General features: G+C 42.7%; 1 protein-coding gene across 6 annotated transcripts in view; it reads left to right on the forward strand.

Annotated features, from left to right (window-relative positions):
* lrrc45 (leucine rich repeat containing 45) overlaps positions 1-14,372 on the forward strand; it is a 44,467-nt gene that overhangs the window by 2,290 nt on the left and 27,805 nt on the right. For 5 of the 6 annotated variants that reach the window (XM_053413890.1, XM_053413892.1, XM_053413893.1 and 2 more), the window contains exons 2-7: positions 2,061-2,384; positions 3,719-3,780; positions 3,858-3,928; positions 7,418-7,596; positions 8,452-8,580; positions 8,790-8,902. In XM_053413890.1, coding sequence (XP_053269865.1) covers positions 2,156-2,384; positions 3,719-3,780; positions 3,858-3,928; positions 7,418-7,596; positions 8,452-8,580; positions 8,790-8,902 — 783 coding nt within the window. In that variant the 5' untranslated portion in view covers positions 2,061-2,155. Of the gene's footprint in view, positions 1-1,245; positions 1,324-2,060; positions 2,385-3,718; positions 3,781-3,857; positions 3,929-7,417; positions 7,597-8,451; positions 8,581-8,789; positions 8,903-14,372 lie in introns of all 6 variants that reach the window. The other variant, XM_053413891.1, reaches the window with a different exon arrangement.

The following is a 14,372-nucleotide window of genomic DNA, read 5'->3' on the forward strand; positions in this document are numbered from 1 at the left end:
GACAGAGGGCCAGGACCAGGACCAGATGGATGGAGTATTTTTGTGAACTAATATAAATAACATGGAAAATCATTACATGAAAGGATTTGGCCTTTAACAAGTATTAAAGCCTTTATTTACAAGGCAATTTATCAAATACTCAGCCAACCTCTGAGCCGTAGCCGCCCATTCTTGCATTGACTGCTTTCTAGCGTAGTTAGCATGCTTCGTAGCAAAGTGACAGCTGATGTTGTAATCCTTGAAAACTGCGACAGTTTATCGGCATATCAGGCATACAGCCTTCGATTGGCTGTATTATTTTGTTGTCCACACCGTGTTAAACACTCGGCACTCATTGTCCACTTTTCATTTCCTTTATCCGCTCATTTTACAGAAGGGCTCACAGGGCAACGCGAAAAAGTGAATGGAGATCATGTGCCCTCTCGAGCCCTATACACCACACTCCCTGTCAAATTTAACTTAGCTGACGCTTTTATCCAAAGCGACTTACAATAAGTGCATTCAACCCCGAGGGTACAAACCCAGAAACACAAGAAGCAAGAAAGTACAATTTCTTAAAAAATAAAGCAAAACTACAAAGTGCTATAAGTAAGTGCCATTCGAGTGCTACTAAATTGTTAGTTTAAAATAGCCGTACTTTGTCCATGTCTGGGTTAGGCAATATAGCCTCAAAATGATATCCCAATATTTCAAGGAAATGTTAGACGATATAGAAATTAGTGATGGAGTTTATTGTTTAAGTGTAAAGTGAGTGTAGGTCAGTGGGGGAGTGAGGAGGAAACAGACTCCGACAGAGATTCTGACACATACAGCACGACTGGACCTTTGTTGTGCGTCTGTGCTGGTCCTGAAACAGCGGTTGTTATAAATATTCAGTGGTGGGAAAACGCTAAAACAATGAGCATACCAAAAAACATGAATCGGTTTTGTTCAATCACTGCATTGATGCAAGCTGCTGCCTGCATGACTGCCCTCAAATCATCTGTCTCTGCGCCCTATTCTCTGAGAGCTGGTTCATGAAAGAATCCGGAGATGCTGTGTGAACGTTATGATTCTTGTTACATTTTCCAGAATGAACGGTTTGGTAGGGGTCAGTGATGGTCTGGGGAGGCATATCCTTGGAGGGTCCGACAGACTTCCCATGTTCCCCTGACCTAAATCCAATTGAGCACCTATGTATCGTGTTTCCAACACTGACACGTACAGCCACAGACTGTCTAGGAGCTAACTGATGCCCTGATCCAGGTCTGGGAGGAGATCCGACTGAACAACATCTGCTGACTCATCGGGTGCATTCCCAGACGTTGTCGGGAGTGCAAACAGGTTAGCGGAGGCCATACACAGACACTGATGAAATTCATGCCAGTTGGATCAACCTGTGCAAAAATTTGTTTACTTTGATTTCAGGTGTGGTTTTGAATCCAGCCCTCAATGGTTTGATGATTTTTGTTTCCATTGACCGTTGTTATGTCATTTTGTTATCAACCAATCAACAATGTACATCAGTTAAAAATTTCAACTTGGTTAATTCGTTCCTCAAGACCTGATGTGTGATTGAAGTGTTCCCTTAATTTTCTTAGTAGTGTAAACAACTCTTGCAAATTTCTGTTGTGCTAATATGTTTAACGACAGACATTAGCTTGAAAGACTTTCAGAAAATTATGGAGAGATCTATATCTGAAACCTTCGTTCTTTCATGTAGTTTTCACAGGGTCTAATAAAGAAACAGAAAGAAAAAAATAAATCTTCAGAAGACTGGTTCAGTTACAGCTGCTGCAAACAATTATTTTCTGTATCAGTTCAGATGTCCATTTCTTTTTGATTCTTCTGTTGGTGAGCATTTTGCATCATGATTGTCTTGACCCAAAGGTAATTTTACCACAAGCTAGGCTGATTTCATAAGTTTAAATTTGCAAGAGGAAGAAAGCAGAACCCCCCTCATGTTGAAAGCCAAAACAATGTTGGACTAATTGTGTAAAAATGACTTCAAGAATGACTATATGATCAAAACTGCTGGTGATTAAATTTCTGTTGATTCATTAATCATCGGATCCTTTCAGATCTAGACTGTCAACGGGTCAAGTCACAATGGAAAGAAAGAAGATGTGAGGATGGAATTTGCATCTCAGATATAAGGAGAGACTGGTGATGCAGAATGCAGGATTTCAGGCAGACGTACCTGAGCCTGTGTAAGGAGGGAGGTGTGAAGCCCCAGGAGAGTGTTGTAGCTCAAATCCAGGAGAGCAGGGCTGCTCACAGCTCCAGATTGGACCTGAGTGGACAATGCCTGTCTTTGGATACGTGCTCTGTGCTGGCCAGGGCCTTCCAAAATGAAATCACCTTGACAGATGTGTCGCTAAGTGATTGCATGCTCAGTGAGGAAGGTGTGTGAGAGACAGACAGACCATGTGTATGATGGCTGATATATTACATAAGTAATTGTTTAGTATAGAAGCATGTGCAAATTATTATGCAAAAAAATAGACAAATATATGCTTGATACATCTTTTGTATTTCCATGTTGATTACAATGATTGGTGCTGTGGAATGAATGCAGTGTGATAACTTAGTGCTGTTTGTGACCTTTCACTAAAACCTGCCCGAGTTTTCCTGAAGTAGCTCTCTGCAAATCAATTGCCTTTTAATGGATAAAGCTAGGGTTTTGTTCTTATTATGGCCGTTTTCAGACATGAGTTGCGGGCAAAGTCCGGAGAATTTGGTCTGGACTTTACCTGGATTTTGCCCTTCACACATGCACAACACAGCAGGACGTTCTCTGCGCAGACGCTTTCAAGCCAGCCACACCCCCCGCATTATTCATGCGAGATGAACAAACGTGGACTTCTTCTACTTATAACTACGTTACGAGGTAGGCTTCTCTAAGCTCGTCTTCCGTTGCGCCACCTGGTGGTCTGGCGGTGAATTGATTTCAGCACCCAGGCACCGCAGAAGCATAAATCAAAAAGGGTCCGTCTGCGCCGTCCGTCCGTCAGTCCGCAACGGACTCGGAGAAGCATACAGAGGCCTTTAGAAGCGTCATCTACTACTGATAACGGAGGAATGTTTTGACAAAATAAATTCGGTCAACCTGATCACGTTATCTCAGCAGCAGAGTTAATACGTTACTTTCTGCATCTGTTTAATGCACTTCCTCTCCGCTGAATAATCCAGATGATTCATTGCTGTTGTGAATGTGTACTGGCAGATAACCTCTCGCTGGGTTGTGCATGTGTGAAACGCAAACTGAGTAAACCCCGGTCCCAATTCTCCGGACTTTACCCGTAGATCATATCTGAAAACAGATATAGACAAAGTGCTACACATAAATGCACTTTATGAGTTGTGTGTGAATGGGTGGATGACCAAACTGTATAGTTCTTTGAGTGATCACCGAGACCAGAAAACCACTATATAGATACAGACTATTTACTCAAACCAGAGGATATATGTTGGGGGCTATTGTCATCACATTTGGTGCTCTGGTGTATTTTCCTGCACCAGAACAGTTAACTACATAGTGATGACAGAACATGTCGCCCAGTACAAAAGTGTGACCCGGAAACAGTGGAGCTCTGTGGCTCAGTAGTAGGCTACAGCATATTGGACTTTGGATACAAACGTAGAACTTGTTAATATACAGTACTTTCATTAATTGGTGTTTCAGCTCTGCACATAAGATTTTATGTGTATTTATGAGTCTGCTATGTTTGTGACTCAGGTGCAAAAGTACTCTTGACTGGACTGTGTGGCAACACAACTTTGAAAATCCTGGATTTGAAGGTACCACTTGCCAAATTAGACGTATTGCTCTCTCAGACACTAATGGATTTTCACATCATGAAAACTTTCATCCACAGGGAAATAACCTGAAATCAGCAGGGGTGGAGTTGTTGGGAACGTTATTGGCATGCAACAAGACCCTGCGCAGGTAAGAATGATACAGATACATTTCTGAAAATGTTCTGTTTCTGTGTCGCAACACGTTTATTTTTAGTGTCAAGAGAAAATGGTAAACCCTTTGGAATGACCTGGTTTTTTATATTTATAAGTCATCAAAGGTTATCTGATCTTCAATTTAGTCACTAAACAATGTAATTAATGGGATAATTCACCAAAAAATGAAAATTCCCTCATTATCTGCTCACCTCTATGCCGATGGGTGAAGTGTTTTGAGTTTACAAAACACTTTTGGGTGTAAACAATATTGCAGTCAAATCCAATCCAATTAAAGTAACGGGATCAATTCTTGAAACGGAAAATAACCCTAACCCTAACCCAAATAGATGCACTGTATGAATGTGTGTGTGAATGGGTGAATGTAAAACTGTACTGTAAAGCGCTTTGAGTGGTCATCAAGACTAGGAAAGCGCTATATAAATACAAGGCCATTTACCATTTATCTCACATTTGCCAAATATAATATCATGTGGACAGTTGAGTCAAAACTTGGGCTCCTGTTACATCTAAAGACAACCCAGCATTCCACAATAAGAACATACCAACAGTCAAATGCATTTGTGGTAGTGTGATTGCCTGCGGCTGCTTTGCTTCTTGAGGACCTATATGACTTGCCATCTTTGATGCAGTCATAAATTCTGCACTTAACTAGAAAATGCAGCAGGTCAATGGTCTGAACCACACAAGCAACTCCACCTCTGAATGGCTCATAGTAAATAAGGTTTTGTAGCGGCATAAAGTCCTGACCTTGAGTGGGCAGTTCAAGCTTGAAAAATCTCGTCTCGCTGTTCGCCCAGTCTGGCATCACACCTCGACGCAGTAGGGATACATGTTAATTTTTACAATGGTAATTATTATTTTATAGGATGTATAATAAAATAATGTGGCAAATAATAATAAATATTACAAACATAATCATGGTGATAGCAACAGTATTATATTGGTTTATTATTACTCTTATGATTTTACATTATAATTATTTTATTAAGTAGTTTATAGCATAATGGAAGGTCAATTAATTGACAGATTATTATCAGTAATGTTATCTGAGTATACATATTGTATATCAAGCAGTCTTGTTGTAACATTGCCATTACGATAACGATCTATGATTTCCGATGCAGCCTCGGCCGTGGATCTGGCGACGATTAGGCATAGGGACTCTGGACAGTCACCCAGCCGCCCTGAGCTCCCAGCTGCCTTTGACAAGTTGAGAGGCTGCTAGCGGAGGTTACGTTCGGTGGCTCCGTAGGGGCTAGCGAGGGCTGGCTAAGGGCCGATATATGCTTCTCCGAGTCCGTTACGGACGGACGCACGGACAGATCGGACGGACACTTTTTGATTTATAGTTCTACGAGCCTTTTTGTTGTGAAAACAATTCACCGCCAGAACAGTAGTTGGCGCAACGAAAGTCGAGCTTAGAGAAGCCTACCTCATGAGGTATATAGAAGAAGTCCACGCTGGTTTATTTACGTCCTCCCGGCTCCTCACACACAGTGAACGATGGCAACTAACAGAAAAAGGATGTTGATGACGCGACAGTTTTTGCTGAAATAAAGTGACACCCAGCGGGTCAAAATGCTTATGTTATCGTGTCTTAGCGCAGCGGTTCCCCGGTCTTGTTTCCAAACTGCGTTGCTAATGCAAAAGCTTGAGGCTACACTGAGGCAGCTAGCTTCCCCCCCAGCCTCCACACACAGTCAGCACGGACACCCGATACTAACTACTACCAAGTGTTTGCTTCTAACCTGACGGTGTTTGAGAAACAGTGTCATGACAGCCGTGGGATTAAAGTCAGCAGGTTTTTGCGCTGTTCTCACCGCAGTTAGCATGGTGGCTAGCCCGCTAGCCCCGTTATGAAAGTTTGTTATAACCGTATGTGACCGTACACACATGCTGTAAGTGCTCTAACCAGCCACCGTCAGCTGGACAACGCCGCTGGCTTAACACACTTGTCACATTAATCATAGAGTCGTAGTTGTGATTTTGGTTTATTGTGATTTAGGGAATGGAACAGGAAGTTTGAGGTCCCGAAATGCTGGCGTTAGCGGACCAATCACAGCCAAGGGCTATCCGTGGGCTCTCCGCCATGCCGACGTGCAGTTAGAAAAATCAGAGCTGTCCGAAAAGCTCTCCGTGGAGCCCCGGAGAGGCCCGAAGGCAAAGAAGGCGGTCCTATCTGTCCGTGTCCATCAAAACGGAGAAGCATAAATTGGCCTTAACTTCAGCTAACGGATGGTCCGCAAGCGCAAGAGCCCTTCCGGCTCCCTTACGTGCTTATGTATCTCTTCTTACGTGCTTACGTGCTTCGCCCAATTTTTCTAACTAGACGGTAAAGCTCCGCAAGCTTCCCGCAGCCCGCAAGGGATGTGATTGGTCTGCTAACTACATCCTTTCCGGAGTCGCATTTCCGGTTTCATGCCACATAATACCGGCAGAAACAACAGAAGATTTAGAAGAACGAATATGGACCAAATAGAAGAGCGGTCGGCAGAAGAAATCCGAAAGTATGATCACTTAGATAACCCGTCACTGACTGGAGGATTTGTCCACCAGAAAAAGGCTACGAGGAGCCGCAGTGGCTATGTAAATAAATCGACGAAGAAGAAAGAAGGCGTCTCGAAGGTCGTCTTCGACAAAAAACATTACTCTGCCTAGTGTTCTGGCGGGGAATTGCTTTATAAGACGCGCAGCGCTTGGGGAAGCTTGGGGAAGCATGAATGACAAAGAGTCCTGCGACACAGCTGCGTGAAAAGCCGCCGACGCAGTTGCAGAAGCATGCGCCGGCCTTAAGGCCAATTTATGCTAATCCGTTTTGACGGACACGGACAGATAGGACCACCTTCTTTGCCGTGGAACGCCCTCTCCGGGCCTCTCCGGGGCGCCACGGAGAGCTTTTCGGACAGCTCTGATTTTTCGAACTACACGTCGGCATGGCTGAGAGCCCACGGATAGCCCTTGGCTGTGATTGGTCCGCTAACGCCAGCATTTCGGGACCTCAAACTTCCTGTTCCATTCCCTAAATCACATAAACCAAAATCACAACTACGACTCTATGATTAATGTGACAAGTGTGTTAAGCGGCGTTGTCCGGCTGACGGTGGCTGGTTAGAGCACTTACAGCATGTGTATACGGTCACATATGGTTATAACGAACTTTCATAACGGGGCTAGCGGGCTAGCCACCATGCTAACTGCGGTGGGAACAGCGCAAAAACCCGCTGACTTTAATCCCACGGCTGTCATGACACTGTTTCTCAAACACCGTCAGGTTAGAAGCAAACACTTGGTAGTAGTTAGTATCGGGTGTCCGTGCTGACTGTGTGTGGAGCAGTCAACAAATAAGTATCTCGTATCATCTGAGAAAGGATTTTTAATCACGACATAAACCAGATTATGGAAACTTGTGTTTCAGCGATAAAGTACCCTCCACTTTAAAGACTTGAAATATTTTTTGCAGGCTTGTGTTGGAGTGGAATGCGTTGGGGGTGTGGGATGAGGCCTTCTTATCCTTTTGTCAGGGTTTGGCCTCCAACAGCATGCTGACGCAGCTGGACCTGCGCAACAATCAGATCAACCACCACGGAGCATCTGAGCTTGCTCTGGCTCTCAAACACAACACCACACTGGAAGTCTTAGGTGATTTACACTGACATCGAACAACACCCTTTCACTTTCACAAGACAGTGCACTATATTAAGTTGCATGATTTATAAAAAAAATAATTGGGCTTATTTATAATACAAATACATAAATTAGAAAAAGAAAAGCAATGCAATGTCATCTCATGAACTGTGTACATTGCACACACACAACTTATCTAACCTTTGACGGATGGAGGTGGTCCGGCAGAGGGTCATATTAGCCTCACAATATGTTGGATGCATGTTAATATGTATTTAAAGAAATTTAAATTTGTGGAAAAAAATTGTTAGAAAATGAATCAAAAATAATAAAAATTATAAAAAAATAAATGCATCAACCAAAAATTTCGTGACCCCCCTGCAGTACCTCCGCGGACCCCCTAGGGGTCACGGACCCCCTGTTGAAGACCTCTGCTCTAGACTATTCTCATCCTGGATTTCAGTTAAAAAAACTTTTTTAATTAAAGTTACTAAACAGGGCAATACAGTGGTACATTGATTACCATTATTGCCTCTGGTATGAATCTGCTGGCTGGCTAAAGCATTTTTTTGGAGTTTGCATTTACACTCTCTTTGTGATCTTGAATGGTCATCCACTTGTCATGGTTGAGGGTGTACCCTGTCTGACTGCTGGGATTGGTTTCTTGCAGGAATATTTTCACACCTGACCTTTTCTTATAGTTGTGAATATATTTGATCTCAAGTATACTTTGTGCTTTCTCAATTCGTTTTTTCTATTTGGGGTCAGTCTGACATTGTTACTGTTCTGATGTACATGAATACAGTATTTATGATCGAATGGTGGTCCACTCTTATTTAAAGTTAGATCACTATTACTATCTGTTGACAGACCTGAGATGGAACAACATTGGTCTGCTGGGTGGCAGAATATTGCTAGAGGCTTTGCAGAAAAACAAGAGGATCGTTCAGCTGGAGGTGGCAGGGAACAATATTCCCAGTGACACACTCAAAGCACTCGGTAAGTCTTTTATTAAGATGCAGTAATAATTAAAGCTACATCTGTGTTTTCAGCTGTAACCAAATAGAGTCACCTTAAATAAAACTTGCTGTGCCTCTCAATAGTGGTACAGCGATAACGCTTTATCATGTACGCTGCCTCCTCTGGACCCACATTTCTCTGTCCTCATCCATTACCATTTTTCTCTTTTTGTTGCTTAACCATTTCAGAGCGGACGACTGGGCACAACTCAGACAGAAAGTCCACCCTGAGAGAGAACCACATGAAGACCCAGGTCCTCAGCAAAGAGATCCAGAAACTGAAAGACAAGAAGAGCCATCAGGTAACATTCACTCTTTTAATTTGATTCATTTGGTCCAGAAGAATCTGGCTCATGTTCACATAGACCTAGATGAAACAGTTAAACATGAAATGGCATGGGCTTACAAGTGGCTATTTGATTGGACAGTTTTGAAGAGGTCACCCTGTATCATCAGCATGGACTCCCATGGCGAATTCCATGAACATGTAACTCTTAACTGAACCTTATCGTGTCTGGTATCATAAAGAGCTTATCAAAAAACGGATGAACATTATTATTTTAATTTGACTATAAATGGAATATGTGTGTATGTACAGAGTTGGAATTGCTTTTCACTTTCTGTTTGAGCCTCTTGCTCCTTTGCTAATGTGCATATGTCTTACCATGGTTACCAAATTAAATGATTAACAATTTTCATGGTTTAAAGATTGCTTTATAGTTCACAGCCAGAAAATGGATTCAGCAGTAGTTGTACAGCAACTCTACAGTAGTCCTGAACGTATGCCTAAATACCAATAACACTGGCTGTTAGAGTTTGAACTGGGGTTATAATCACCTTAAGAAAAAAGTAGTATGAAGATATTGCAAAAGCTTGACCCAAACACAGACTCAGACAACTCGGTTTTAGTGAAAACAGAGGTGGTTGATTTCTAACAAAAATAGCCAATCACGAAGCCTGGTCCATGGGGGAGGCAGGTAAGCAGGCTGCAGCAGGTGGGAGAGAGTAGCCATGGCCACCAAAACACAGACAACACAGACAAAGGGGAGAGAGAAAACAAAGAAGTAGAAAGTAAAAATACTGTGGTCCCGGTTAACCATGCTATTCAGATTGTTTTGGTTTCATGTGGTTTGAATAAATTACAGACCGTTGGGAATTATTAGGGGGCATTGTTAGGAAACCTGGAAGAGGATGATATGCATGCTGCACAAAAATCTTTAAAGGGCCCATATTTTACACCTATCTGTGATTTAATTTGAGGTATTGGTACCCCGAAGAGGATATATCGGTGGTTTAATTAAAAAAAAACTGCTGCAATATTTATTTCCATGTCCACTCTTCTGCCTCTCTCTGGCCCTCCAGACAGAACAGGCTGTTTTTCGCCTGCCTCATTAATTATTTATGAGCCCTTCCTCTGATTGGCTAACTGCCCTTTGAGGTACACGCGACCAGGCCTATCACCGATCTCATGATAGCGCATTGACGATCTCTCTGGTAAACACAGCTGAAAGTCCTGTTGTTATGCTTGGATACAGCTTTAGAAGACCAGCCACATATTCGCAGTCAATGGTGGTGTGTTTGGAGGCTGGGTGGGGCTGAGGGTGTAGAGCAGTTGTCCTCCAACCAGAAGGTTGGTGGCTCAAATCCAAGCACAGAAATTGGTTACAGGGTCAGAATTGTGGAATTAACAGGTCAATAAGGGTTTCTTATATTGTGATGGATTAATCATTAGACAAAAGAAAAGAAAGGCTAATGTGCATGTGGTATTGTTGGCTCGAATAATGTCTGGACACACAGATATGGTCACTTGGAGTTGGTATTTCGGTCATCAGATGCAGGAGACATTCTTGATGGCGTCAACTCGCTGATTCCACTAGGTGATGCTGTTGAGCTATTCTGCCTCACCAAATATTGTCCTTGTGTTCACAAGGTGACTCTCATTGTACATGTCCATTTTGAGGCAGACCGGAGCATTTGCAGTGACGTTAGAACCACTTCCTGTGTGTTGGCGTTTCATCGTAATGCACGCTGTTGTGTTCAATGTAAAGGCTCAAGTGTCACAGCATGATCTCACCAGCTTCTAAATGCTTCCCTGACCTATTTTGAGGTGGATCAAAGTCAAAATGTAGGCGTAGAATGTCAAGAGGTCGCCAGTCTGTTTTATTGAGGGGAGGTTTATTTAAAACCCTACACTGTGGGCTGTTGATCTTGCAGTCTTTACTGTCGATCCCCGAACTCTCCTGACTCACTGGCGGCGGTTTCGCTGCAGATTAGCTGTGTGTCGGTTGTTTACACAGCAGCGTGTGCGCTTTTGGCGGCGGAGTTGCTAGTTTATCTACTGCATTACGGTATGAAGACGCACATCTTCCGGTCTGTCGATAAAAGTCAAAGCCCCGTTAAAACTTTAGAACAGATAAATGGATTCAGAAAGTGAAACGCTGGAGTGCTTCTACTTTGAAACGGGTTCGGGAAGTGTTGTAAATATGTTTCGGTTGAGTTTTAATGTTTATTTGTTGAAATTGTTACAAACACAAGTTGCGCAACTTTTCTGTAAGCGTTTGATAAATAAAAGCACCCCAGCGTTTTTGATGACGGAATCCTTTTTTGTTTAACAAGGAGATTTTATTGTGAAATATTTGCAGGAGCAGAATATGCAAGGCTTCAAACTGTATAGTATTTGTATTAATTTTAGTACATGGCACTACTTTCACACAATTAATTGGTCACATATGCCATATTCAAGTCAAAGGTAATGTAAAATGCTGCAGAGTTGAACTGAAGCTAAATATTGTGCACTGAACAGATGCTGTAAATATGAATTGATATTAATGTGAATATTGTTCATTGAATAGATACAGTTGCATATCTGTCTTTCTTGGTGTACATTTATGCTCGTAAATTCAGCCTTTAACAGAAAATGCTAAAATAATCAATATTAATAATAAGTTTGTTTCTTGAAAGATTACAGGGTGGTAATTCTCAGTTTACGTTTGGATTTAAAAAGTGATCTTAGGCTCGAAAAGGCGGGAGACCACTACTGTAGAAGGTTTCCTTTTCAACTCTGTGTAGGGTCAGTTTCAGCTTGTTTACTACATTGAGTGGGTGGCCGGTCTTTTACCCCATTCCTGGGCTCAGGATCGCAGACCAGGGGTTTCATTTATAACCATTGCATATGCAAAAAGTTGGGCCTGAAACGTGCGTACGCCACTTCTCAAGCAAACGTTGGAGTTTATAAAAACCATCTTGATAGGAAAATTTGCGTATTCCCACTCAAATTCTGACTAGGGCTGAACGATTAATTGCATTTGCGATAAAATCGCGATATGATAAAGAGCGATTTTCTTATCGCAACGTGCGCGATTAAAACGTCCGAAAGAGAGTAGGGCTCTGGGATGCTCTCCTCACCCGCAGCAAGAATGCCGCGGGACCACAAAACTCCTCTGATCCAGAAGATAGCGAAGCAAGCCTGCATCACCTACAGGGTCCTAAAGTCTTCGGCCGATGGGCCGGACACACAGAGCGAGCTCATCTCGTCGGTGACCGCGGTGGTGGCGGCGGACCGGAAAATCGCTTCCCGGAAAAGCAAGCCGGGCGGTGGGGCTCCAGAGCCCCCCGGTCTCCTACCTGCACATCTGCAAGACGGAGGTGTTCAGCATGGGGGTGTTCCTGCTGAGGCCCGGGGCCTCCATACCGCTGCACGACCAACCGGACATTAACGGGAATCTACGGAGATGCTGATCAGCAAGCTGCCCTTCCAGCGCATCCAGCTGGCCCCACGCATCCGCGGACACAGAGCTTAAACTGCTGCTGCTCCACTAACTACAACAACGCCGCAGTCCTACACTTATAAAATGCAATTCAACATGGAAGTAATCCAATTATTCAGAATACGTTACTCAGATTAGTTAATGTAACGAAATACGTTACAGATACATTTTTGGGCATGTATTCTGTATTCTCTAACGGAATAAGTTTTAAAAGTACCCTTCCCAACATTGGAAATGTTACTGACTTGTAAGACACCTATAATTTAAAAAAAAAAATTCTCAAGATGGTAAATTTTGCATACAGGTTTTAAAAAGTACATAGCTTGTGTTTATACTTACAATGACTTTGATTAAATTACTTAAATGCACACCGATTTGTTGTTCTTGTTTCTGTAATGAGCAGTTAAATAAAATGTGGGAAAGAATATTGTACAGTAAATGTATCTAATAGTGTTGGTCATATTTAAATCATTCATTACGTTTTTTTTGGGGGGGAAAAAAGATAAAATAAAAAAATTGCATATTAAATCGCAATCGCAATATTTTGGAAAAAAAAAAAAATCGCAATTAGATTATTTCCCCAAATTGTTCAGCCCTAATTCTGACCCATGCATACAAACGTTTTGGAGACGGGAAAGTGGCGATGCAGATGTAAGGTGATGAACTGAAGCCAGATTATTGATCCACTTCATCATTTACATCATGCAAAACATATCTGTTCATCAAGAACCTTCTAATTGAAAAATATATAGAACAACTTACATCAAATTGCGTTCAGATTCAGAGTCAGGCGCTGTGGATTATTGTTTCCCTCAACAACCAGTACAGAGAGTCAGCTTTTGGGCACCTTTCATGGAAAAAGAAAGGGCCCACGATTTAAAAAAACCTTGATGAAAAGGAGGCAACCCATTTAATTTTTAAAATTTAGAATCAGTTAAGATCAGAGCATAATCCAACCCCAGGTTGTTTTCACGCCTAAGGATGCTGCTGGCCACATCTCTTCTCAACAAATCTGCCAGACCTGTGAGGTATTTTGAATCAACTGAAGTCCGAAAGTGACACTCAAGATGGCCTGGTGGGCGAGGCTCTGTCCCCCTCCTCTCTGGCTAAAAACAGCACCCCCTGTGGCAGCCAGTACAGATCACCCCAGACAAAATCCACCATCTTTTTCTTTATGTTAGCAAGGAAGCCTGGAGGTGGGTCCACACAAGGTAATCGGTGCCACAGTTGGGATGCCACAAGGTTGTTTAAAACCAGTTATCTATCTCTGAGAGACATTTGAGGGAGCAGCCGTTTCCATTTTGCTAGTCGGTTTTCTATTTGTTCTGTGACAGTCTCCGAATTTAACTTTACTTTGTTGTCAGCTTCAAAAACACCCCATGGTCCTTTATTTCATCAATTCTCCACTTAGGGTTTTGTGGGACATCTGGTAGACCGTCACGCCACTCACCGACAGCGACGGCTTCACTTTTTTTCCTTGCTGCTGAAGCCAAGCTAAAATATTAAATGATGTCTGCTAAAAGATGATGTCTGCTAAAAGATCTGCGTAGGCATATAAAATCATGTTCCTATTAAACCAGAATAAAACAAACCCTAAAGGCTGGAATGATTGTGTGGAGGATAAGTTCCATGGAGAGTGCGTAGAGCATCCCTGACAGAGCACAGGCCTGCCTGAGGCCAACACATTCTAAAAGGAGCCCTAAGACTGATGTTGAACTTTAGCACACTCTCAAGGTCACTGTTCAGCACCTTGATCTTAGCTTTGAAACCAGCACTTGTCACAACTTCCTGTGGAAAGTAATGGAGAAGCTGGGTTCAGTGCTGCTTTCATTGCGGTCAAACGCCTTTCTTTTGGTCTAGGGCAAGGTTCGGCAATCCGCGGCTCTGCAGCCGCGTGCAGCTCTTCAGCCCCTCCCAGTACAGTGTTGTGCATGAAAATTTTACATTTTACAGTTATCCAGCGATAGCGAACGTCACTCAAATCATCATCATATCAGGCCATCAT

The sequence above is a fragment of the Pleuronectes platessa genome, chromosome 21 (genome assembly GCF_947347685.1).
Source record: "Pleuronectes platessa chromosome 21, fPlePla1.1, whole genome shotgun sequence".
Lineage (NCBI taxonomy): Eukaryota > Metazoa > Chordata > Actinopteri > Pleuronectiformes > Pleuronectidae > Pleuronectes > Pleuronectes platessa.